We start from the raw sequence: 26639 nt of genomic DNA, 5'->3' as shown, positions 1-26639 counted from the left end.
GACCCTCCCCTTTGTATCTGGCGCCCCACCGCCTTTTTTTCCCCCCTTTGCTCTCTTATCGCATTAATTGATTGCCCCGAAGTCCGTATTACTGGGACTACATCATATCCCGCTCCCGCTGGCCAGTTATCACCATTCTCGCCGAGTTATCCCCGAAGATGACGATCATAATCTGCCCGGGGAGTAATGCACCTATACGGGGCGGAGAGTGCAACACCAAGGAGTGGAGCTTTGAACAGATAAAAAAAAAACACCCCATCTTTGGTGATAAAGGGAGGCGAAAGGAGGGGGGGGGGTGAAGGAGAGAGAGAGAGAGAGAGACCCTGGTGCGTCCTGACCCTCGCGTCACCACCACCTCCACTCCTCCTCCTCCTGCTTTCCGTCTTCTTCTGTGGAGGCTGCTCGCTCCATCGCTCATTCCCAGCCACTGACACATCCCCGAAGCAGCAGCAGCAGCCTGTCCCCGCCGTATACGCTCGTGCACGGACGGACAGCGAGCGAGAGGTGCCAAAAAGGGAGACGGACGGACGCGCTTGCTCTCAGTCCTATTGCCTTTATTTTTTTGGCGAGCGTTTGAATCGCAAAAAAGGAGGGGGAAACACGAAACGCACTTCCAGCCCCGGCTCCAGCAACCAAGAGACCAAGCTCCTCACGGGGGAAGGCACTTCGCTGTTTTATTTACATCTATTTCTTTTTCTTTTAAATACCCATACCGCCGCCTTTCCTCTCTTTTGTGGACACTAAAACCTCACGAACTCGCACGCACGGCACGGGACTATCGGCGTTTACGGTAAGACCATCCGAACCGACCCCACCGCCTCTTGCCTCGTTGTTTACAGCCCTCGTGTGCGCTCGAAAAGCTAATAGCCTGTAATTGTCCACGCGGATTTCATTGCCATTAAGTGTCTTTACTGCCTCCTCGGGCTTAAGCGCATTATTAACCATCATAAGTAAGACTATTAACGCCGATAAAACCCGATAATCCTACAATGTTGGAGGCTAACTATGGTCCGCTGGGGGAGGCGACTGTTTACATCCGCGCTCGTATGCGCCTTTACGCTCATGTATTACTGACTTCTTCAACAATAAGTGCTCATTTTCCCCCCTAACTTGCCTTTTACAGGGTGTGTGCGCGCGTGTGTGTGTGCGCAAAGAGGAGCGAAGCGGCTAAAGCCTTGTGAAGTAGCCGAGCAGAGCATCCCCGTCACCCCGCGTAGGATTGGCCGTCGAGCCGCATGGATAAGAGGGTAGGTCCAGCGCCTGTTCTTTTCTTCTTCTTCTTTTTTTTTTTCAAAGATGTTTTAGATTTAAGGAGAGGAGAGTGCGTGAGGTGCACACGCGGCATTGATTGGGTGATGCCGGTAAAGGAGAAAGGAGTTGGTGTTTAAAAGCATTAATGGGCGCCTCTATCGCTTGGTAATATTACATTGAGTGGTCAGTGAGTGTGAGAGACGCGCGAACACAAGGAAGGCCCTACTATATGAAGTCACCATTATACGGTCTGGTCCGTGTCAAGAGCGTAAACACTTCCCGAGCGCCTGCTTCTTATTCTTTTTTTTTTTTTTTTTACTTCAATTATGCGCCCTCTTCCGTCCCGCTCGCGCTGTATGGCAACTAAATGGTACCGAATTTGAACCGAGCTCCCTCGTGACTGAAAAGAGTGTTGTGTGATGATGACACCAGCGAGCCGTGACAAGGGGAGGTGGAGATCCGGGTTAGGGAGGGAGCAAGCGCATAGGTCATTAGGAGCAAGAGAGGCGAGATGCAACTCTGTAAGTAGGTCAGTGTTTTTGCTACAGTGGTTCAACGAGCGTGGAGCATGGATGGATGGATGGATGGATGGATGGATGGATGGATGGAGCGAGGAGGGATGGTGGAGGCTGGCTCTGAGGAGAAGTCGTGTCTGGAGACGCACTGTCTAAACAATATAGTGCAATCGCCAAAAAAAAGTCAGTATCCATCTCAGTGGAGTCGAGTTTTTAAACTATATGCCAAAAAATGGACAGTCTCTGCATCGTTTTAAGCTCACAGTGTCGCATTCAAAAACCAAAACAACCCCACTCTTCACGTAATAGTTATACGACGTGTTTACGCGCAGTTTCCAGATCAAAACATTATTATCATCATTGTAGTTTACGCACAGGTTTGACTCCATCCAGTTTAGTTTAGCAACGATCTTGACCCATTGCCAAATTGTCAACAGTGAGGCCCACTGTTATAACTAAATGTCTTCAAGTGGGCATTTCATTCTGTTGTTGTAGCTGTAAGTCTGAACTTTTGCGTGGCGTGGCGGCCGTTTTTACGCACTGTAAAGAACAGCCGATTTTTCTGTCTTTGGTGGAAATCATTTAGTCAAGGATCAGTTGTTGCTCTCTCTGGAGGAGCCCACAGTGAACTTGTAACACCGGCCCACGGGGACTTGTTAGCAGCAGCGCACACACGCCTGTTGTAAAACTTTTACACAGGCGCTGAAATAACACGATTATAACTCACGAGGGTGACGCCGAAGCCTTGAACCCTCTTTTACGTGACTTTTTCTTTGTGTAAGGGGGGGAGGTAAAAAAAAAAAAAGCGAAGAAGAGGTTTGGGGGAAATCCGTGGTATGTGTCATATCACTTTGATCCTCGTGACGCACAGTAACACGATAGATGTCCGAATGTAAACGGAGACGCGCAATCCGATAGCGGTGATTGTGCTAATAGCCTGCGCGCATAAAAGTAGAAGGTGTCTCCACAGAGCGAGGGCCTCACGGAGCAGGTGCTTTTTGTGATCCTGGTGACCGTATGGGAGCAGGAGCTTTGAAGGTGCCCACAGTGGAGTTGGGAGTTTGAGCAGTTATTGTTTTTTTTTTTTTTGTTTGTTTGTGCTGGAATCGCTAGCCTTTAATTAACAACGTTAATGTTCTGAGTTTTAGACCACCTCAAATCTCATCCTGTTTCATCATTGAATTAGGGTTTTCTTTTTGTTCAACACTGGCACTTCAACGATACTTGTTTGCCGATACACCTGAACGATACTACTATACTAAATTATGTGTATCTAGAACCAAAAAGCAGAACAATATTGTGTGTGGGTGATCTGCAAATGCACAACATTGGGTTTATCTCCGATGTCAAGACGTGTGAAAAACTGGGAATAATCTGGGAGGAAAAATGAAGGGAAATTTTGAGAAATTGTGGCAAAAATAAGGAAAATTTGAGTAAAAAAAAATATGGGGAGTAAATGGGAATCAATTGGGTAAAAAAAAAATGGGCAAAACAGGAAAAATAAAAATAAAAAGGGGGTACAATTCAGAAAAAAATTGAAAAAAGAAAAGAAAAAAGAAATAAATAAAATAAAAATTGGGCTAAATGGGGAGAAAAAAATCAGGTATTTGAGCGGAGAAACAAACAAGTCATGTATCTAAAGTCATAAGGCTTTTTTCCCCCCAGTACTCCGCTTTAAATTTTTTGATAGTACCTGAACTTTTTTTTTCATTTAACGGTACCCAGCCCAAATCCTGACTGTGACAAAATAGAAATACACTGTAGTTCTTTAAATCACATTTGATGTGCAACTACACGTGGGTATCTTTCCATTTTTTGGTACCTGGGCCTTGTTTTCTTTACCGGCGGCACCTGAACTATACCTTACCTGTACCAAAAGCATTAATCATTATCTACGTACAGAGCAGGTGTCCCCAAAGTGGGGGTCATGATGAGCTGGGAGTTCCGAGATTATAGTTCAAGATAATACGAAAAATAATGAAACCGAGTAAAATAACCAACCAAAACGTTTTTACCTTGAAATCAGTACAAGCGCTCTCTTCCAGCTCTCTACTGTTAACAGAGCATGTGTGTGGACAATAACAGTTTGAGGTTGAGGATGGGTTCATGTATAGAGGCTAATTTTACCCGTCCCGAAGTGGGTTTTCCCCCCGACCCAAAGACTCACATAGTTGTAAATCATAACCTCTTGCCCGCTGAAAGATCATAACGTGTGCCAAAAAAAGCCGCTCCACTGCTGATCACCACTTCTTTTACGGCTTGGTTAAAATAACACATGGGGGGGGTGGAAGCAGCAGGCAGTTGCTAAAGTCTGTCTGTGATCCCGGCGGTACACCCCCCCTCAGGGGACCGCCAGGGGTGTTCCTTTTAATCCCCTACACAGGCGCGATGTGCTGACCTGGGCATCACCACAGCCTTAGAGACACAAGCTGAACAAATGAGCTCATAACAAACACGTACGGGCAAGTGCGAGGTGGAGGCCAGGGAGAGAGGCTGTGTCACTGTGTGTTTAGAATGGGCTAAGTGCTGCCAAGTGCGTAATACCAGCAGAGGGGCAGCGGGGGTAAAACGTGGCCAAGAAAGAGCCCTGTGACTTTGAGCATGTAAATCGAGGGGAATAGTAGAATAGAGTGTTTTGAGAGAAAAAAAATATGTTTTCGTAAAATAAAATAGAAGGAATCTCATATCTCATATCTCATAAACACACATTCACACCAAGCTTTCCAAATCGACACAGCACTGGGAATGTCTGCACAGTTGATCACAGTCGAGGCAGAATGAGTTGATGTGTTGCAATTAGCAAATTGTAAACTGCTGTTATTTAGGGAATACAATATCCTTTGCAATAAACTAAATGTTATATTCACAATGTCTTGTGTTAAAAACCGGACTCTTACCGCCCAGTGTAGCGCCTCATTTGAAAGCTAAGATCAACAAAACTGATCGCGACTTTTTTGTTGTGTGGTCCCCGCGTTTTTGTTCACATTATTGAAACACTTTTGTGTGGTTTCCTAGGTTTTTTGTCATTCTTTTTTTTGCTTTCTTTATCACTTTTTCCTTGCTTTTTGACGCTTTTTGGCGCGTTTTAGACGTGTTTTTGTCGCTTTGTTATCGTGTTACTGTCAATCTTTTGATGCTCTTTTTTTGTTGTATTTTCATCCTTGTACAACAGTCCACTGTAGTTGTGACGTCAATAAGCATGTTCTTAAATGCATGTGAAATGCACATTGATCTCCGACTTAATCAGGTTAATATAAGGAATTCTTAGGCCCTAAGTTGTGCTCAAGAAACAGCATAGTGTCTTCAAAGTAGTGAAGAGTGAATAGTAATAGTGAAATAAAGAAACACAATCCATGCAGATGTTTTATGCACAGCTAAACCGTGTATTTCTTTGGTCTCGGTGAACACAGTCACTACACGATGTTCTTCATATGGATGTGGTGTGTGTGGCGTTGAAGTGTGTACAGCCCTGTAGAGCCCGTCCCAGCGGGGAGCGAGGGGCGTCTCAGCACGACTCCTGCTTCAGGACGAGGAGACGGCATTAGAGCTGCTGTCATCAACGCCCACCAGAACAAACGGCCTTGCATCTCTCCTCTTAATCTCAGCGTTCACAACCAGCACATTCAGAAACGGGGAGTGCATCGTGAAGACGTTTCAGCATTCTGGAATTGTAATTTATGTCATACGGTTCAAGTCTCTGCGTTTTCCACGACCCGTTATGAGCAGGGAGCGCTTTATTATGAACCGTATTCAGCGACTGTAAAGCCGGAAGTATCCATTGCTAAAACAACTGTCTGTTGTAAATAATACTGTGACACTTTGCTCTATGAACGCTGTAAAACATGCTCAGAAATTCATCCCTGCGAAGGAATGGGATGTGACAAAAACAATACGAAAGTTGTGAATGAGTTTGAAAAGCTAGCAATTTAAAGTTAAATTCTTTTTCTTGATTTAAAAACAGGGAAATTGAGTACACAACCTTGAAGCTAAGCACAAGTGCAATACTTGTCTAAAAAGTAAAGTTTTAATTCACGAATGATTAATCGGAAAAAAAATATTATTCGTGATTATTTATTTTTTGAGTTAAAGGTTTAATTTTGACAGCCCTATTAATGGCATCATATGTTTTGACCAAAAACACTCCTGTATCAGAGCTCACACATCACCTGAAAGACAAAGCTCTTGTATTAACTACTTATTTTGAGCCGGGGTCTTTTCACATGATGAGGCACTTTTACTATGTCACAAAAACAACAGAGAGCTGCTTATGCATCAAAGAGGCTAGCCTAATGATGCTTTTTCAACAACAAAAATTATTCCATTTTGTCCTTGTACTCTACTTTATGAACCTAAACCTTTTTGTACAGTGCTTTGTAATGGGGACTGCAGATGGAAATGAGCTCCAAGAGTTAAAGTCTGGAACAAAGCATCTTTTCATATATGTACATGTCCCTGTCCAATAAAAAAATAAACTAAACTCAAATAAAAGTTTGCAGATTCGGTTCAAAAGAGGAAATGTCTCTAAAATGTGACGTATGAAGCGAGTGTAGAAATGTACAAAGCCTTGGGCGAGCGAGATCAACTGTTAGGAGCTGTTGGGCTTTTCCCATTGAATTATGAATATTAGGAATATGTGGATAATGAAATGTGAGTGTAGCTGCAGTCAAGGCAGATTTAAATATTTTATTTCATAATTTTATTGTTGATTAAAAAGGACAAATAATTCATATAAAGACAATACAGTTCATTATTAATACTTAATATTTCATTGGGTTTTTCATTTCTTAAAAAGTATGTAAATAAGGGAGAACGTATTTTTTGGTTCCGCTTTAATTTAAGTTGCTACGGGGACAGCATAGGCGTGGCACAGAGCAACATGAGGCCACCGGCACTCACATGAAGCAGAGTGCGAGAGAGAAGCCAATTAAGACTAAAACTTTATTTCCTTGGAGTTTAAGCGGCCAATGAGGTATTTTATTGAATCTGTGTGATATTTGTGTGATTATCTGTGACATTATTTTAAGTTTTATTGTCTTAACTTTTTAGTTCTGACGGCATTGTACTGGCATGATTACGGCATGTGAAGACATGATAGCCAAATAAATGTCTGTGGAAACCAGAGGATGACTTGAGCCTTGATTAACTCTGAGGGAGTAACAGTCAGAACTCAGCCTACATCGTGCTGGAGAAGAGAGAGGAGAGAGCGGGGCCTGTCGCAGCCGCGGAGCCGACAACGAGCAGCTCGTTAAGGAGTGACGTCGCGCTCTAAGCATCAAAGGAAAGGCCGACTGCATGCGCGGACTGCGTGCACGGACAACCCAAACCAGAGGCAACCAGGGTCCAGGAGTGCAGCGTGGTTAACCTACCCTCAAGTAACACGTTTAAAACAAGTTAAATGTGAAGAAGTGGATTAACCTAGCTAACTTTAAAGGGACTCTACAAGTGCATTAAAGGGGTAACCTGCTGCGGTCTTAAGTACAAGTTTAAGTTCAAGAAATTGCTTTTGTAGCACAGAGACTGTTAATAAGCATATTTAAGCTGAATTACAAGTGTTTTGGCCATTTTAAAGGGTACATCAAGGTACTTAAAGGGCAAGTCATATCATTTTATTTGACTTGAAGTTATTTTCTGTTTTGTAACAAGTGAAGTGAAGATTTATTATTTTGATTTAAGTGTTGTAATACACATTTAAGTTCATCGTTTAAAGAGAGATCTTTTAAGTTGATTATTTGTAACCACCCTTTGAATGGTACTTAAGTTGAGTTAAGCTACTCACAACTAAAGTAAAGACATTTTAAGTTAAAGTTAAGTAATTAAGCCCAAAGTTCATACACAAGAAGAATTGTGACATGGCCGACCAAAAGGACTATGACACTGAAGCTGTGGAGTTGCTGCAAGAAGTAAGTCCTGAAGAAGAAACTACAGACACAAGCTCAACAGGCCAAACAAAGTTAAGCACTGGTAAAGCTTCTGCAGAAGAGGTCTTGAGGAAAAGTTTGAGAGTGAGAAAACTCACCGAGAAAGGCCAAGCACTGCGTGATGAAAAGCTGAAAAAGCTTCAAGCTCGCTTCACTCACAGCTATGACAAGTGGAAAACTGCTGCTAAAGAAGCCAAAAGAGCACTTGATGCACCTGTTAGCGCAAGTTTGCAAACTCACATCGTTCAAGTCCGATATACCTGTGGAGAGGTGAAAGATGCCTATGAAGACCTACGCAGTTATGAAACTCCGGATGGAGACACCCGCCGCAGAGTGGACACATGTGATGCAGTTTCTCAGAAGATCATACGACAAGCACAAGAGAATCTTGCAGCAGAAGAAGGTGGAAAGAATATAGAAAGATCCGCTCAGTGGAGTGAAGCTGGCTCAGTGTTCATTTCAGCAACCTCCCAAAGATCCAAACACTCAAGTAAGTTGTCTGACAAAAGGCAAGAAGCAGCAGCAGAAGTGGCTGCAACAGAAGCTACTCTCAAGGTGATGGAAGAAATGGAACGTGAAAGACAGAAACTTGAAGATCTTGAATTGGAGAATAAACAACGGCTTGCAAGGCAAGAAGCAGAGAACGCTGAAAATCAAAGAGCTTTTGAGCAAAAGAAAAGAGAGCTTGAACGCTTAGAGACAGTTAAACAGATGAACGCTGCTAAAGCACGGCTGAAAGTGTATGAGCAAGAAGGCAACTCGGATGAAGAAATATCTGACCTTCTGCATGACAAGAGCAAATCAAGAAAGACCACATCAAGATCAGTGAGTCATGCTGAACCCAAGTTTGCACTTTCAGTACTCAATCCAATTGCTAAGCCATTTTCTATGCCACAAGACACCACGAGAGGGCGGCCTACAAGCGATGCCACACAGGAAGATGGAACAACAGCACTGGCTAAAGCATTAGCAGAGTCCATCAACATAAGCCGTTTACCAGTTCCAGAACCCGCAGTTTTCAATGGCGATCCTATCAAGTACAAGGATTGGAAAATGTCGTTTCAAATGCTTATTGAAAGAAAGAACATCCCAGTCAGTGAAAAGATCTACTACCTACGCAAGTATGTTGGTGGTCCGGCAAGAAAGGCTGTTGAGAGTTACTTCCTGTTGGGAACAGACACGGCATACCATGGAGCTTGGGACACTCTGGAGGAAAGATATGGAAGTCCATTTGTAATCGCCAAAGCCTTCAGAGATAAGATTTCGTTGTGGCCGAAGATTGGAACAAAGGACAGTGCTGAACTAAGAGAGTTCTCAGACTTTCTCAGAGGTTGTGAAGCAGCAATGTTCCAAATCAAGAGTCTCGAAGTCCTAAACGACTGCAGTGAGAATCAGAGAATGCTCAGCAAGCTTCCTGATTGGCTTACAGCAAGATGGAATAGGAAAGTCATTCAGATTGAAGAAGAGTGTGGTTCATTTCCAACATTCAGCAACTTTGTTGACTTTGTCGCAAGAGAGGCCAAGATAGCGTGCAATCCAGTGACCTCGTTGCATGCACTCAAAGCAAATGATTCAGAGAAGATTAAGACTCCAAAGATTCGAAGTGTTGGAGCAAAGACATTTGTAAGCAGCGCAGAAGAGAAAACGGAAACAAAGAAGTGTGTTTTCTGTGAGAAATCCAATCACAACATTCAGACATGTCGAAAGTTCATGGAAACGGCAATAACTGAAAGAGTGAAGTTCGTACAATCCAAAGGACTGTGTTTTGGATGTCTCAGCTTTGGGCACCTTTCCAAGAAATGTGAAAAGAGAAGTATCTGTAATACATGCAAGGGAAGACATCCAACATGTTTACATGAAGAAAGAGACAGAGAGTCCAGAAAGACTAAGGACAGTGAGAAAGAACAAAGGGATACTAAAGGGATGAAAGAATCGAAGGACATCAAACAAACTAAAGAACAAAGTAAAGAAGCAACAAGCGAGGCTATCTCAAATCGTGTGATCCAAAGTGATAAAAGTGACCTCACGTCCACAATCGTTCCAGTTTGGTTATCCACAACAAGCAACCCGGAACATGAAACACTGGTATACGCCCTTCTGGATAGTCAAAGTGACACGACATTTGTTCTGCAAGAAAAGGCAGACGTTCTGGACACAGAAAAGAAAGATGTGCAGTTAAAGCTCTCCACACTGTCGTCCAAAGATTCAGTCGTTCCAAGTCAAAAGCTATCAGGGCTACAAGTTAGAGGCTTCTATTCTACAAAGAGAATCCCTCTTCCCATGACCTACACAAGAGAGTTCATCCCTGCCAATCTAAGTCATATTCCCACACCCAAGACAGCAAGAGCATGGCCTCACTTAGAGCACCTCGCAGAAGAGATTGCCCCTCTGATTGAATGCGATGTTGGTCTGCTCATAGGTTACAACTGTTCACAAGCACTGGTACCGAGAGAAGTTGTGACAGGACAAGACAATGAGCCCTTCGCCCAAAGAACAGATCTTGGCTGGACAATAGTTGGAGGTGTTGATCCATGTGTTGACTATGGAGACGCTATTGGATGCAGCCACAGGATTATTGTCAAGGAAGTGACACCCAGCCCAACATCTGAGCAATTGTTGAAGGAAGTGCACTACATATGTCGCACACAAGTCAAGGAAGTAGTCACACCATCAGATGTCATCAAGGTGCTAGAGTCCGATTTCAATGAGAAGAAAGTGGAAGACTCTCATTTCTCCCAAGAAGATTTGCGCTTCATTTCAATCATGGAGGAAGGAGTGAAAGTACAAGAAGATGGACATTGTGAGCTACCTTTGCCGTTCAAGGAAGACAGACCAAGTTTACCGAACAACAAGAGCTGTGCAGAACATCGACTCAAATGCCTCAAGAAAAGGTTTGAAAGAGACAAACAATATCACAACGACTACACAAAGTTCATGAATGAAACAATAGAGCGTGGAGATGCAGAAAGAGTGCCTCCTGAAGAACTGTGCAAAAGCCCGGCATGGTACATACCGCACCATGGGGTGTATCATCCCCAGAAACCCGGAAAAATAAGAGTGGTGTTCGATTGTTCGGCAAAGTATGAAGGAGTCTCGTTGAACGATCATCTGTTGACAGGACCAGAGTTAACCAACAGACTGGTAGGAGTCCTGTGCAGATTTCGGAAAGGCCCAGTGGCAGTGACATGTGACATAGAACGCATGTTTCATCAGTTTAGAGTCAGAGCTGAAGATCAAGACTATTTTCGCTTCTTGTGGTGGGACAATGGAGATTTCCAATCTACTCCGTCTGTCTACCGCATGCGTGTACACCTGTTTGGAGCCGCCTCATCACCAGCCTGCGCAAACTTTGGTCTCAAGTATATCGCGGCACAAGGTCAAGGACAGTTCAGTGAAGTGACGATAAGGTTCATTGAGAGAAACTTTTACGTGGACGATGGCCTGATCAGCTGTCACTCTGAAGAAGAGGCAATCCGTCTCGTAAACGAAGCAAAGCAACTCTGCTACACTGGGAAATTACGACTCCATAAGTTCATTTCCAATAGCCAACAAGTACTCGACTCTCTTCCCAAAGAAGATTGTGTAGAGACGGTAAGAAACCAAGACCTTGCATTTGGCGAGCAACAGATTGAAAGAGCTCTAGGCGTGAAGTGGTGTATCGCCTCAGACCATTTCCAGTTTCGAGTAGTTGTGAATGAGCGTCCACTCTCCAGAAGAGGAGTGTTGTCGACTGTAGCTTCCATCTACGACCCACTCGGGTTTTTGGCGCCTTTCGTTCTACTTGGCAAGCAAATACTACAGCAAATGTTTCGTGACAAGGCAGACTGGGACGAACCACTCTCAAGTGAACTCAAGCCACGGTGGGAGTCCTGGTTGTCGGATCTCAAGAACCTTGCAGAAGTCAAGATCGAGCGTTGTTACCTTCCAAAGGATTTCCAAGCAGTTCAGAAATATGAACTCCACCATTTCTCAGACGCAAGTGTTTCAGGATATGGAGTTTGTACCTATTTAAGAGCCATCAGTGAATCAGGACAAGTCCATTGCTCACTTGTATTCGCCAAGTCCAGAGTAGCACCCAGCAAGGTAACTACAGTACCAAGGTTGGAGCTGTCTGCAGCAGTCGTCGCAGTACGTGTAAGTGACATGCTTAAAGCAGAATTAGAGTTGGAAAACACAGAAGAATTCTTTTGGACGGATTCGCAAGTAGTCTTGGGATATATCAAGAACGAAGCAAGACGCTTTCATGTTTTCGTAGCGAACCGCATCCAACGTATCAAAGAGAGTACTCAACGGACACAGTGGAAGTATGTTGCATCAGAGGACAATCCCGCTGACCATGCGTCTCGTGGACTGAAAGCCAAAGACCTCATTGCTTCCAGCTGGTTCAGTGGACCAAGTTTTCTCTGGCAAGAAGAGCTTCCCAGCGGAGAGATCAAGGTGGGAGAACTTGACGCAGAGGACCCAGAAGTACGCAAAGCTGTTGTGCACCACACGCTAACAAAGATGGATTCTCTGGCAGAACGTTTTCTGAAATTCTCCAGCTGGTCAAGACTAGTCAAAGCTATTGCAAGGCTCACCAGATTTGTGAAAGAGTTTAAGAACATACAAAAGAGAACCAATGAAGCCACAAGTCTAGAAGAAAGACAAGAAGCTGAATTTACAATCCTAGCCGTTGTACAAAGATCAGTCTTCTCCAAAGAAATCAAGGAACTTCAATCCAGACAAGACTTGACGAAAGACAAGGCAAGTAGGCTGTATCGACTCAATCCCTTCCTGGACCATAAGGGTATTCTCAGAGTGGGAGGTAGATTAGAGCAAGCTACATTGCATCCGCATGTCAAGCACCCAGCTATCTTACCGAAGACCTGCCACATAACAAAGTTACTGATTGGTCACTATCATCAGCAAGTGCAACATCAAGGGCGTGGCATGACGATAAACGAACTAAGAGCAAATGGCATTTGGATACTCGGATGTAGTCAAGCAGTAGCATCCTATATCTACAACTGTGTCAAATGCAGGAAATTCAGACGAGGAACAGAAGAGCAGAAAATGGCAAACCTGCCCAGCGAGAGAATGGAGACAACTCCTCCCTTCACGTATTGTGGGATGGATTGTTTCGGCCTGTTTTATGTTAAAGAAGGAAGGAAAGAGTTGAAACGCTATGGACTGCTGTTTACGTGCTTGTGCTCACGCGCAGTACATATTGAGTTACTCGACGATCTGTCAACTGACGCCTTTCTAAACTCACTCCGAGCTTTCATCGCCCTACGCGGAAATGTGCGTCAGCTTCAGTCAGACCAGGGCACCAACTTCGTTGGAGCAAGACGCGAGTTCCTGGAAGCAGTCAAAGAAATGGACCAGGAAAGCCTGAAGCAATTAGGCTGTGAGTTTGTCATGAACCCTCCCTCTGCCAGTCATATGGGTGGAGTCTGGGAGCGGCAAATCCGCACAATCAGAAGTGTGTTGACCTCCATTCTGGATCAGTCTTCTCGAACACTAGACAGTTCATCGTTAAGGACCTATCTTTACGAAGTGATGGCTATAGTAAATAGTAGACCCATCACCCCACACCTACTCAACGATCCTACCGGACCTCAACCACTTACGCCCAATCTTCTTTTGACCATGAAGTCGTCAGTAATACTACCACCACCAGGAGACTTTGTAAAGGAGGACCTGTACCTTCGCAAGAGATGGCGTAGAGTTCAATACCTGGCCAATGAGTTCTGGCACAGATGGAGAAAAGAATACTTAATGAGCCTACAGCAAAGACAAAAATGGCAGAAAACAAGGAGAAATGCACAAGTCAACGACATAGTGATCATAAAAGATGACACAGCACCCAGAAACGATTGGAAACTCGCTAAAGTCACCGCAGTGTATCCAAGTGAAGACGGATGTGTTCGTAAGGTGCAGCTGCTAATCAGTGACTCAGCATTAGATGCCCATGGAAAGAGACTCAGTAAACGAGTACACTTGGACAGACCGATCCACAAGACTGTTACACTTTTAGAAGCAAACTAGTCCCACACATATGTTAAGTTCATTATAATAGAAATCACAAGTGATTTGGTGGGAGTGTAGCTGCAGTCAAGGCAGATTTAAATATTTTATTTCATAATTTTATTGTTGATTAAAAAGGACAAATAATTCATATAAAGACAATACAGTTCATTATTAATACTTAATATTTCATTGGGTTTTTCATTTCTTAAAAAGTATGTAAATAAGGGAGAACGTATTTTTTGGTTCCGCTTTAATTTAAGTTGCTACGGGGACAGCATAGGCGTGGCACAGAGCAACATGAGGCCACCGGCACTCACATGAAGCAGAGTGCGAGAGAGAAGCCAATTAAGACTAAAACTTTATTTCCTTGGAGTTTAAGCGGCCAATGAGGTATTTTATTGAATCTGTGTGATATTTGTGTGATTATCTGTGACATTATTTTAAGTTTTATTGTCTTAACTTTTTAGTTCTGACGGCATTGTACTGGCATGATTACGGCATGTGAAGACATGATAGCCAAATAAATGTCTGTGGAAACCAGAGGATGACTTGAGCCTTGATTAACTCTGAGGGAGTAACAGTGAGCGAATGCTTTTATGAGTATTTCATGTTGTGGCCAAGTATTAATGAGTATAATTATTAGAGAAAAATTAACCGCGATTAATTGAATTTCACCAGTGCGATTAATCACGATTTAAAAAAAAAATGAATCCATTAACGGCACTACTAAAAACTACAACAATTCCCCCAAAATCATACAGCTCTGTGTCTCCTGAGAATGGCCATTACGCAGCACAGATCGATGCGTGTTTTTTGTCATGGACAGTGTGTCTTTAAAGCTCACATTAACAAAATGACGATGGAAAACATGAGGCCGGCATTGACATCTGGACTGGCCCACATCAAACCCCCCCCCACCCCCCACCCCGCTCAGATTGTATTATGGACAGGCCTGCGCTCACGTGACGGCTCTGGTCTGAGGAAGTCTGGCCCTATCTGCCGTGTGTGTGGTGTGTGTGTGTATATATATGTGTGTGTGTGTGTGTGTGTGTGTGTGTGTGTGTGTGTTTGGCCCATTGAGCGTCTGCGCGCCGTGAATTAGGGCGCAATTATATTCCAATGCTTTGTAACTTGAGACGCGGCGGGTGATAAAAGCTGTAAGTAAATGCACGTCTGGTGGTTCCTTACAGCCAAGACGGACACGGCGGCACGGGTTATGAATAGATTCGGTGTGGCCTTCGAGCGACAAAATGAGACACTATGTAGGGACGCCGTGCCAGCGACACCACACACACACACGATATATCACCAAGTTGTCATTATCGCGATGTGAGCTGACAGAATATAACGCAGGATTTCTATCTGACGCACATTTTTGATAACACAGCCTAAAACAAAAGCGGTGATAACTTAGTGTGCAAAAGTTCAGTATTTGGTGTGATTTTGGTCATTGTGTTCAATTTTTAGCCTTGTTTGGTTCTGATTTTGTGTTTCTAGGTCTTATTTTGTCTAGGGATCGAACAACTAATCGATTATTGAAATAGTTGACAACTTTTTTACCAATCGATTAATCGTTTTCTAGTAAACACAGACTCAAATAGAGCAAAACTCGCATGAAGATTGTTTTTATTTTTGTTGTAAACCTACTTCTTTTTTTAAGTTATGGTCTGTAATGTTTTGTACATTGAACATTTCATAAATATCTGTCTGTGTCTCTTCCAATCAGAAAGCAGAATTAGCGCTTAGAGCCGCCAAAAACACTCGAACACTTGAAGTTTACTTTATCAACATGTCCTCAAGTGGCACCACTTTAGCTTCATGTGATAAAAAAAAATATATATATTTTTTCATACACCATTCACAGCCAAGCGATTAGTTGAGTGGAACATACTGCATTGAAATCACACAATTTTGCAATATCCCTGTCGCATTACTCAAGTTTTCCAGTATCTATATAGTTTTCTCACTCTATTGCAATCAGGGGTCAGGTTTTCGATTTGGCATATTACAACTAAACATTATCGTAAGTAAATGACTCGGCCATTGGATAAAAGTCCACTGAAGTTGTGGTAAGAAAAAATTATAGAAAACAAAGTTCTTGTCTGAGAAACCGTTAGTATGGAAGTCGACAGAAAGATATTTATATTGTAAAAGTGTTTTCCTCATCTTTTGTGTTTCAGTATGAAGACCTGGTGCATTACTCCGGGTCCGAGGCCTTGGCGGTGGGGGGGTACGCGGAGGACATCAGAGGGCTGCCCCCGCCCCAGTACGGAGCCCCCATCCCAGATTCCCTCAAGCACCACAAGGACCAGATCTACGGGTGAGAAATGCATCCAAGCGGTTCCAAATAGGTTGCCAAATATGAAATCACTATCAAGTATTTGCAGATGCCAGTGGACATAACCTTAAAGATGTCACCCTTTGTCCCGTGCATATGCCTAATGATTTATTTACGCGGCGCTAAAATGTGTTTAGCCACATGTGGGCGATTAGCAGATTAGCTTACCCTTGTATTAGCGCACTGTGAATGTCCGCGTATGTCAGGTATGTGCAGTTGTCCGCTCTAGAGTTTCCGTCTGAAAGTCTATCCCTCGTGCACTCTGTCAACTGTGAGCCTGTTTATGTCAGCTATGTTAACTGCTCCTCTGTGTCTGCCTCCATGCAGCCGGCCAGTGTGTGGACGAGGGTCATTATACATTATACAGAACTTATTACACCCAAATGGTTCAATCTGAAATAGTCTGAGCCTTGTATGATCAGAGGGGATAATTTTAGCAAGATGGTTAAAAAAAAGGTGCAGGTGCAGAAAACTTTCAGCATATGTGTTTGAAAGAAATACTTTTTATGTTTTGATGACTTTGAACTGGGGGGATGTGACAACAGCATGCACGGACAAAACATTGGGAACCACTGGTTTAGAGCAGGGGTTCCCAACCTTTATAGGCTGGGACCCCAACAATTGACACATAAACAACTCGGGACCCCCACGGTATAAAGATATTGCCTCTTATGCTTCTTTAGGACAGAAAAACATTTGAAAATCCAGTTAATTTTTTATATTTAAATTGATTTGACAAAATATATGCTGTTTTACACTCAAAACTATACTAAAAACGTACCAGTAAAAACCACCCAAGGCCTCGCGACCCCCACTTTGGGAAACACTCTTTTAGAGTACTGACTTCATTTATAACACAAATAATCTAAGTACAGCGATTCAGTTTGATCCACAGTTTGAAGCAGTTGGATAACTTTTGTCTTTTCTTTTCTTTGTTTGCAGTGTAAAAGTTTTTTTTTTTTTTTTTAAATTTTACATCGTTTTCTCCTAATTGTTGAGTAATAGTTCAGGGGTGTCATGTGATCTTTTTCTGTCCAGAAACGGCCAAAAAGGAAACATATTTATGAAAAAGCATAATGTTTTGCATAGGCTCTTAAACTTTCCACACCAAGTTCTACCTCGTAAAATATCTCAGTCCCAATCACCCCCAGGCCTGGATCAAGATCAGTTCAGGACAAAACCAGGTTTAAAAAAGTCTAGGTGTAAACCTTGTGTAAACCAGAAAAACGTCAAACTTAAAGGCATCGCCAAAGCAAAAATGAAATGATCTCGAATTCCAACGAATCAAGTCTAAAACTGCAGATGACCCTGTGTACCACCTGCAGAAGCACATACCATCTGTGGTACAAATATCAGTCTGAGAAACACAGAGTGTCCAAATGCAAACAGACCCGTGATCAAATATCCTTAAACCAAACATTAAAGAGAACCTACTGTTTTGGTCTCCCTGTAATACCTTTTTATTGTCTGTTGAATTAACAAATTAATCAGGTAGATACTTCTTACAAACAAACACCATGGGCTGAATCAAACCTCGAGGAGGGCTGAATTTGCCCGTGGGCCCCACTTTGGACACCCCCAGTCTATTTAGTACATCTGGATCCTCTGGCGTGTTCTAGCTTTAAACAGATACACAGCAAATAGAAACACAGAGATGTAAAAATGGCAACTTCAGTATGAAAAAACTTTAAATGTGACCAATGACTGGCATCAAAAAGTTGTTTTTAAAAAGTAAAAGTATTTGATTGTATTGGATGTGTTTCATTGTGTTTGCAGTCACCCGCTGTTCCCGCTGCTGGCCTTAGTCTTCGAGAAGTGTGAGCTCGCCACCTGCTCGCCCCGGGACTCCGCCTCCTCCTTCTCAGGCTCCTCCCACATGCCCGGGATGACCAATCACAGCGACGTGTGCTCCTCGGAGTCCTTCAATGACGACATCGCCGCATTCGCCAAGCAGGTGAGTGACAGCTGAGTCAGCCAATCGCAGAGCAGAGATTTATCCGCGGTTTGTAATGGATTTGTTTTTGTAGATTCGCTCGGAGAAGCCAATCTTCTCCTCCAATCCTGAGCTGGACAACTTGGTAAAGATTTACTATAGTGTTTTGCTTTGTCGATAATTTCTTTCCAATATTGTGCATCAGTTTCTTATAATTTCCTTTGTCTTTTCACAGATGATCCAAGCCATTCAGGTTCTACGATTTCATCTGCTGGAGTTGGAGAAAGTGAGTTCTTAACATACTGATACATTTCCGATGTGAGCGTTGTCTTAAAATGGCCCCTCTGTAGGTGCACGACTTGTGTGATAACTTCTGCCACCGGTACATCACCTGCCTGAAGGGGAAGATGCCCACAGACCTGGTTTTGGACGAGCGGGAGGGCGGCTCCAAGTCCGACATGGAGGATTACGGAGGCTCCTGCACCAACCTCTCAGACCAGGTCAGCCCCAAGCCCAAACAACATCCACCGCTAAAATGCATCTCAACCTCTTAACTCCCACCTTAACTGAGGACATTTTCTCACAGCTTATAGGCCAGTGCAACACCTCATTTGAAAGCTAAGACCTACAAAACTGATATAAAAGGATCTTTTTCCTTGCATTGTTGTCGTGTTGTCACTTAAAAAAAAAAATAAAAAAAAAATCTCCAATGCTTTTTTTGGTCCATGTCAATTTAATAAAGGACTTTTTCTGGGATTTTTCCTCTTTTTTGTGCTTTTTTGTCACATTTTTACCACTTTTTCAGCATTTTTTGAACACATTTTTGGTTGCATTTTTATAACTTTTTTATTGCATTTTTGCCACTTTTTGTTTCATTTTAGTTGCTTTTTTGCTAAATTATTTGTCCCTTTTTCATCGCTTTTTCATCATGTTATGGTGCCCTTTTGTTGCCTTTTTTCCCCCCCGAAGCTTTTAAATTTGGGTAACAGCAAACTGGAGACAGTGTGCTCGGTTCAGGTGGGGGCTAAGAGGTTAAATCATCTTTAATTAAAGCCACACTGCATAACATTTTACCCAATAAAAAATATTGAAATACCAGCATTTATTTTATGTCAGATATTTTCATATTTGAAATGCACCTGATAAATGTAAACAAACATTTGCTGTGGGCGGCTCATCTCTCCTAAGGCACAACTGTAACTTTACCAGGAGTGGATACTAATCAATTATTTGATTACCCACCACATTTTCTGTGTAAACCTGGTCATTCGGAGCATTATTTTGCACTGATGGCAACAGCATAGTCCAAAAAGTTACGCAGTGTACCTTTAAATCAGACGTCAATGCAACAAAAGGTCAAACAAGGCAGATTTTATTCATGATATTTAACACCCTTATAGAAAATCCTTGGTTAATCTTTGCTCGCACACACAAGCAGCTCGTTTCCCCCCCGTCGTTTTAACTTGTGTGTCTTGGTCTTGTCCCTGCAGAACGCGTCCTGGTTACGTGAGCCGGATGAGTGTGCCACGACTCCCTTGGGGACCCCCGGCACCTGCGGCCTGCCCTCACAAGGCATCGGGGACAACGGCAGCGACACGGGTAACCAAAAGCCCGCACTCACTCACTGTAGTATTAGCTGGGATCTTGTGGTAGTTCACGATAAAGCAACAGTGTGAAATACTATTCCATACACTATTATCAGTAAATATTGAGAACATTCTCCATGCTCTCTGAAGGGGATGGTCTGGACGGAGGGGTGGCCTCTCCGAGCACAGGGGACGACGACGACTCTGACAGAGACAGAAGAAACAACAAGAAACGGGGCATCTTCCCCAAAGTGGCCACAAACATCATGAGAGCGTGGCTGTTCCAACATCTGTCGGTAAGAACACATTCAACTTCACCTGCCCCATTTTTGTTACCGAAGGTTATAGCGCTTTGCCTTGGGGGTGCCGGCGGCTGGTAGTTATGATGCTGCGGTGAAGATGGAATGACGAGGAGAAAAGGAGTGCAGTGGTATTGATTTGTTTGGGAATGAAAGGTAAAGGTAGAACTTTATGAATGGCAGGCAAATTCTACTTCATGATCAATAAAACGTCTATTCCACTTCTAGAAGCAAATCCTTTCACCGAGTTGTGCCACTTTTATTTATTTTTTTACCCTTTTTTTGGTTACTGCATGGACTATGTTGCCTTTTACAAACAAAATACTGGCAATTATTTACTAGAATGTGTCAAAACCGCAAAAGGGTAGATTCCTTTGACTCTTAACCGAGTGCATTTTCTCCAGTTCAGCTTTACCCAAATCTAAAAGCTTCTCGACCGGAGCGCAACGTCAGCGTAATGTCTCATTTGAAAGCTAAGGCCTACAAAACTGATCGTTACTTTTTTTTGTCGCTTTGTCGCCGTGTTTTTGTCACATTTTTGAAGTGTTTTTGTTGCTTTTTCATCGTTTTTTGCTTTGCTTCTACTAACATGGTTTTGTCACATTTTTATCACTTTCTTGTCGCTCTTCAGTCACTTTTTTGTTGTGTTACTGTTGCTTTTCTGGCACGTTTTTGTCGCTCTTTCGTCACATTTTTGTTGCATTTTCATCCTCGTTTTCATCGCTATTATTTCAATACGTTTTTAGATTTGGGTAAAGCTTAACTGGAGAAAAATGTACTTGGTTCAGGTGGAGGTAAACAGGTTAGGGCTCTATACCTGATTTTTTTTTTATTGCAAACAATGAAAAAGGAGGCCACTTAATTCAAATCTTAGCCGTGGTCCAATCTCATTCCTAACTTTCCCAACACGAGTTTAAAGGCACATTTCACAGCTCGCAGGGTCACTTTAAGGGGTCACTTTGACACAAACGCCAGAAGAATTCAGGACTTCCCATAAAATCCTTTATTGTGTAAATTTGGGTTGTCCTTTTCTGTACTTAAATCTTATTTTAGTCAATAGACAAGGTTTTCTTGTTTCTGGTAACATTCAATCATGAACTCTATTCTTCATCACGCTGAGTTTAATAACATGCCTCCGCCAGAATGAATGTGAACAATAAGACCTTGAGTCGAGCGCCGTTAAAATGGGAGTAATTAGTTGAATAGGATTTAGTGCAAGGCCGAACGCCATTGACCAGAACAGCAGAGAGAGGGAAGCCCGGGGTTTTTTTTTTTAATAGAGGTCAATGAAATTAAACGAGAAACAGTGGGATTAAGCTGATGATATGAATATGTTGAGTATTGAGGAAGCGGCTGAAATGGACTGCGTAATCGTGGGTGAGGTGATTAGACTGGTAATTACTGGCTCAATGAGGCAGGTCAAACGTTTTCAGCTCCGCAGTTAGAACAATGCGAGGGTGTGAGAAGCAGCAACAAGCTACAGGCAGACAGATCCCGCACATCTCCAATTCAGCTTTACCCAAATCTAAAAAAGCTTCTCGACTGGAGAGTTTACAGCCTATGGGCCAGAGTAAAGAGCCTCATTTGAAAGCTAAGGCCAACAAAACCCTTTTTTTGTTGCCTTGTCACATTTTTGAAGCACATTGTTGTGATTTTGATGCTTATTTCATCACTATTTTGTCCCTCGATTGTCGCTATTTTGTCGCTTTCTTGTCTCGTTTTTGTTTTGTTTTACACTTTTTCCGGTTAAAGCGGGGATTAAGAGGTTAAACATATTTGGTTCCGTGTGGAGTTTGAATCATCTCTCATTGAACACATTTTTCTTCTGGGACTTAAGATTATACCGTAACCTTTAGAAGCAGCAGTTGTAGCAATGACCGTGGTAACAATGGTACCCGAAGTTGCTTGTCAGAAGTTGTGGGCAGTGTTAGTACTTTGTTGTGATTATTGTTTAATTCCAATCTGTGTGTTTTGTATTTTCAGCACCCGTACCCCTCGGAGGAGCAGAAGAAGCAGCTCTCCCTGGACACGGGGCTGACCATCCTACAGGTCAACAACTGGTCAGTGCGGCTCCGATCAATAATCAATGCGCTAATACACTGCCTCATCAATATGCAGCCGGGGTTCAGGTTAAATGTGGCCTGTCAACTTTCTAATTAACGCTGGGCCGTACGTCAATGACACACCGATACACAGAACGCACACAAAAATGTTTATATTTATGGTTTTCCAATCAGTTTGATGGGATAATGCTTGTGGTGACTATTAATCAGAGTGTTATACCAACAAAGTGGTGATTTCAGTAAGAAATATTGATCAAAAGTTCTTATGTTCTTAAACATTATGGACAGGGGAAGAAGGAGATAAACATATTGTAAAGATAGAACATGGCAACTGTACTGTACCAATGGGTACAGTACAGTTGCTTGGCGACAGTGATGCAATGCATATCATACTGGGTTGTTTTGATTTTGAAATGTTTTTGCACCTAAAGAGGTTTCATCAGCAACTTATGGGGCCAGATCTTGTGCCTGGTGCAAGGACAGTTTTGGTCGAAGCGAGTTTCCGATCTTGCGCAAAATACAACTTTGCGCTAGTGCTTTCGCCGGTCGCCCGCGGGCGTCGCGTAGGGATAAAAGTGGGTCAGCAGAGGTGTGTACAACAAGCGGCACTGACACTTCAACTTCACCTCAATCTCTCTTAAAGCAATCGGCCACTGTTTTTACATACTCAGATATGTTCTTACCTCAGCTTAGACGAGTTCATTTGTACCTGTCTGGTCTTCACGCGTGCCCTCAGTCACATAAACACAGCACAGACGGCGTTAGCATTTAGCCTCTCCTCCTCTCCAAACGAGGTGTAGATAGAAGCTACCAAACTCTTCCACGTTTTCACTATTTAAATATGGTTACGTGAAGTGTTCCACCATAAAGTATAATTACACAAAATTAAACAATGTGGATTTTCTAAGCGGATAAAAAGGGGGACTATATTGTAAGGCGTAATAATACCAGGAGTAGTTCGACGTAATGAGACTCGTGTTTCCTTTGCGCATTGCTGCTCCTCGTGAACAGCTCAGTCTAAAAAAAGAAGGAGCGCATTTCACAAACAGCTAGGGCACAGAGCAAACTTTTCAATTCAGCCCCTCCCAGAATCCTGCAACTGTAGCGCAACTGTTCCAATAAGCTACAATTTCCTTGATACGACTGCATAACTCAATTAAATCCTTTTCCTTTGGTAAATCTGTGCATACGAGCGTGGGTCAAAGGCCGAGGGCTGCTGCCTCCCTCTCCCCGCCCGCCTCAGGCTCATCTCGGATCTGACTTTGCAGCGAGTGGCTGCCCACAGCTGAGCAGAGGGACAGCTTTATTTCTTTCAGCTTTAATAAACACCGCGCAGTACAGACTTTATGCACACTGATCTTTACACTAAATCCAGCTAGACCATCGAATCAACACTTTTTTTCTCTTTCTTTGTTTTATTTCGTTTGGAAGTAAATGATGGCTTTGCGCATTTACGAGATTCTAATCTATTTTACCGTCCTGCCAAGACGGGGAGGCGTTCCTTTTGTCCGGCCACAATTTAGTGAAATCAATTTGCTCCGCGCTCGTAAAAACAAATACAAAATCAATAACCGATACTCAAATTATCCCCACACCTAAATCGACTGCCACTAAATTATATACAAACAGTAGAGTTGGTTATAAATCTTTCAATGATCTGCGCATTTGGCTCAATAATCACAGAGAAAGCCATATATTATACTCAGACAAGCACTCGATATTTACCCCTTATGTATTCATATTTAGCTGCGGCTCAATAGGTCATTTCGTATAGCACATATCTAGTAAAGACATGCTTGAGCCTTGGTTCACTCAAGTTAGTGCTGCTTATTTGGATTAGTGCTTGCTGTCCTTGTTTTTCGTTGTCCCAAAGTATTGCATTACTTTCTTTCACCTTTCATTCTTACATCGTACCAAACCACACTCTTACACACAGCCAATGCAGATCAATCAATTACCAGGGCCGGATCAATACTGGCTGAGGCCCTAACAGTGATTTACTCAGGAGCCCCCCGGCGGGGTTAAGTGGTTGTAAAAAGGGAAAAGGTTAATAGTCTCCTCGTCGGTTCGTTTTGCCATTTTCCCGTGGCCTTGTGCCTTTCTCTCTCTCTCCCCTTTCTTCCCTCTCACGCTCACTGTTTTTTCCTTTATGTTTCTACGCCAGGTTCATCAACGCCAGGAGGAGAATAGTGCAGCCCATGATCGACCAATCGAATCGCTCAGGTTGGTGGATACAGCGTGTTCTGGGGCAGGTTTAAGGGAATAAGCTTTGGCTATAACTTGACATCATTCTCTGTCCCAGGTCAGGGAGGTCCTTACAGCCCAGAGGGAGCAGCTCTGGGAGGGTACGGTCTGGACGGCCAGGCACATCTCGGGCTCAGAACAGCAGGTATGTACAGAGTTAGACCTTTTACCCCACGATAATACATAAAATATACAGCACACGCCGTGAAAAACGCTGGTAAGAGCTGCTTAATGTAGGAAAAAAAAAAAAGCTAAGTAAGGAGTGCATTAGAGTGGTCACAGCCTACGCTCCTCTTCAATATTTGAAGAGGCACTTTTTCACCGCTATTTTTGTTTGCTATATTAAACACATTAATGAAAAATTTACTGATAAATGTGGTCGAGAGGTAAAGAAGTGCATTTAAAGATATGGTTGGCTATATAGTCATAATACATGAGCTTGTGCACATTAAGTAGTTGACCCCACATTTCCATACATTAGATTTTTTAAGCATGACCTATTTCAGCATCTTTTCAGCATTCAGTCCTAACGTGTGTGTACAGTTCGCAAACCGATTGCTCCAGGAAGTTTTTTTCTGAATTCTGTAGCCTGTCCAAAGTATTTCCCCCCTATGGTTGTTAGCATTAGCCGTCATGCATCACAATTATCCAGGCGTTTTGGGTTGTTGGCAACCCATCAGCCACATTTGCATGGTGTCATTTACTGAATGTACAAATCTCTCTCCTCATTTTGATCCAAACTAGCTTCTGTTTAGCTTAGGATTTCTCAGGAACTCAGGCACATAGAATTTAAAGTTTTTTCACCAATGGAGAGCGTTGAGTCTCCCCTTTCATGCAAGCCATAGCATGTGTCCATAGCTGTAACATAGAATACGCTTTGGTGCTACACATATCATGAGGTCATCATCTGGATTGTTGGCACTAAAGCTACTACAGCTAAATCCCCAAAACAGCCTGGCACTCAATGTGTTAATGATGGAGAAATCACCCATCTTTCCTGTGTTCATTTGGTTAACTAACAGGCTACGTTTGGCCATCAACAAAACAACATTCAAAGTAGATAATGATGACAAAAACTCCGAGTGTGTCTCCTGATATATTTGTTAATACAAAAAAGAAGTTTAAAAAGAAGTGTGGTCTGACTTAGCCTGCTCTCAGTCTCTGTGCTCCCGTTAATTCAGTCCATGGAACATTCACAAGCATCACAAAAATCAGTGTGACTGGGCCCTAAACTTTCCGATATAGACGAGATTTGTAGGACTGTGACAAATCCAGAAGATACAATATTTTATGTCATTTCTAGAGGTCGATATTAGGGGATTTTGCAATATCGGCCGATCTAGCGCCAATAAAAGCCTGATATCTCCAAGACTTAAAGTGATAAAGACTTTTGCAATGGAAAGAGCGGAGTCAGTGCTTTTAAACCAGTCCTTCCACAACTTCCTAGGCCTCAGAGAAACAGAGGAACACTGTGATGTAAATTGATTAGCTACAGCACAGAACCTCCGCAAATGTTTTTTTGATCGAAAAATGCAAAATGCCGTGGCTAACAGCAGCATTCTAATGCTAATGGCAGCTAATAAGACCTGGAACAGAAACTATGATTGAATCACCTAAAGTAATAAAATAACATTGGCCTCTGCTGGAGTGGCTTTATGTTTGTACAGGATTATAGACCAGACATTTGGAAAAATCTGCCAAAAATATCGTTCAAAAATATAGGCCGCGCATATCGGCATCGGCCAATAAAACTCCCAAAAATCAGCATCGGCATCGGCCTTAAAAAACCCATATCGACCGACCTCTAGTCATTTCTATGCAAAATGTGCGTCACTTGAGACCCACAAATATATCTGAAAATACCAGGCTGCCCTCTCCATTTGGAATTACGCATATTAACTTCCAATGAGTCCTGTTTCCATCCAGCCTTTTAACATTCTCTCATATTATCTGCTGTTCCTTAGGTCTCCAAGGCATGTCCTCTCTGCAGGGCGATTACCCGGGTGCTCTCCTGTCCCAGCCGGGCTACCCCCCTCACCCGGGCCCCTCTCTCCACGCCTACCCCGGGGCGCACCCCCACCCCGCCATGCTGCTCCACCCGCCCCCGCACGTCCATCCCGCCGAACCCCTCCTGGCGCAAGGACTGGACATTCACGCGCACTAGCTGCTGGACTGAATGGGACAAATGGACTTCTATATGTATGCCTGAGACAGCACAGAGACTTTTTTTCCGGGAGATTTCTGTGCGTCGCGAGTGTGGATGAGTACGCGGAAAAGGACGCGTACAATATTTAAAAAGGAGAAAGAGAAAAAAAAGACTAAAAGTTTACATTCCCCACTCAATGACCTCAATGTAGCTTCCCCGCTTCACTTTGCGGGCGAGGGCGGTGGTTCTCAGGCTTTGGTGGTATCATTGCAATTTCAGTCAGTTCAAGTTCTCGTTATGGGCGCCATTTTGAGGTCTTTAGCCCATTCAAAAGATA

At 43.1% G+C, this 26639-nt stretch overlaps 1 protein-coding gene across 1 annotated transcript; it reads left to right on the top strand.

Annotated features, from left to right (window-relative positions):
* Positions 1 to 1126: 1126 nt before the first annotated feature.
* meis3 (myeloid ecotropic viral integration site 3) lies at positions 1127 to 26639 on the top strand. Its single transcript, XM_079559907.1, has 12 exons — positions 1127 to 1247; positions 15874 to 16013; positions 17808 to 17985; positions 18059 to 18109; positions 18200 to 18250; positions 18315 to 18464; positions 19455 to 19563; positions 19701 to 19846; positions 21833 to 21909; positions 24077 to 24135; positions 24215 to 24301; positions 26121 to 26639. The coding sequence occupies exons 1-12, from the start codon at positions 1236 to 1238 to the stop codon at positions 26318 to 26320; spliced, it is 1260 nt and encodes a 419-aa protein (XP_079416033.1). The 5' UTR covers positions 1127 to 1235; the 3' UTR covers positions 26321 to 26639.

This window comes from Gobius niger (assembly GCF_951799975.1).
Source record: "Gobius niger genome assembly, chromosome: 1".
NCBI classification, from domain to species: domain Eukaryota; kingdom Metazoa; phylum Chordata; class Actinopteri; order Gobiiformes; family Gobiidae; genus Gobius; species Gobius niger.
Note: the sequence above shows the minus strand (reverse complement) of the source record. Positions and strands in the feature narration are given on the sequence as shown.

Excerpts from the sequence above, each read along its gene's own strand:
- meis3 (XM_079559907.1), top strand. Across the intron at positions 19,564-19,700 it reads GGACAACGGCAGCGACACGG|GGGATGGTCTGGACGGAGGG; the intron begins GTAACCAAAAGC and ends TGCTCTCTGAAG. Across the intron at positions 24,136-24,214 it reads CGACCAATCGAATCGCTCAG|GTCAGGGAGGTCCTTACAGC; the intron begins GTTGGTGGATAC and ends TCTCTGTCCCAG.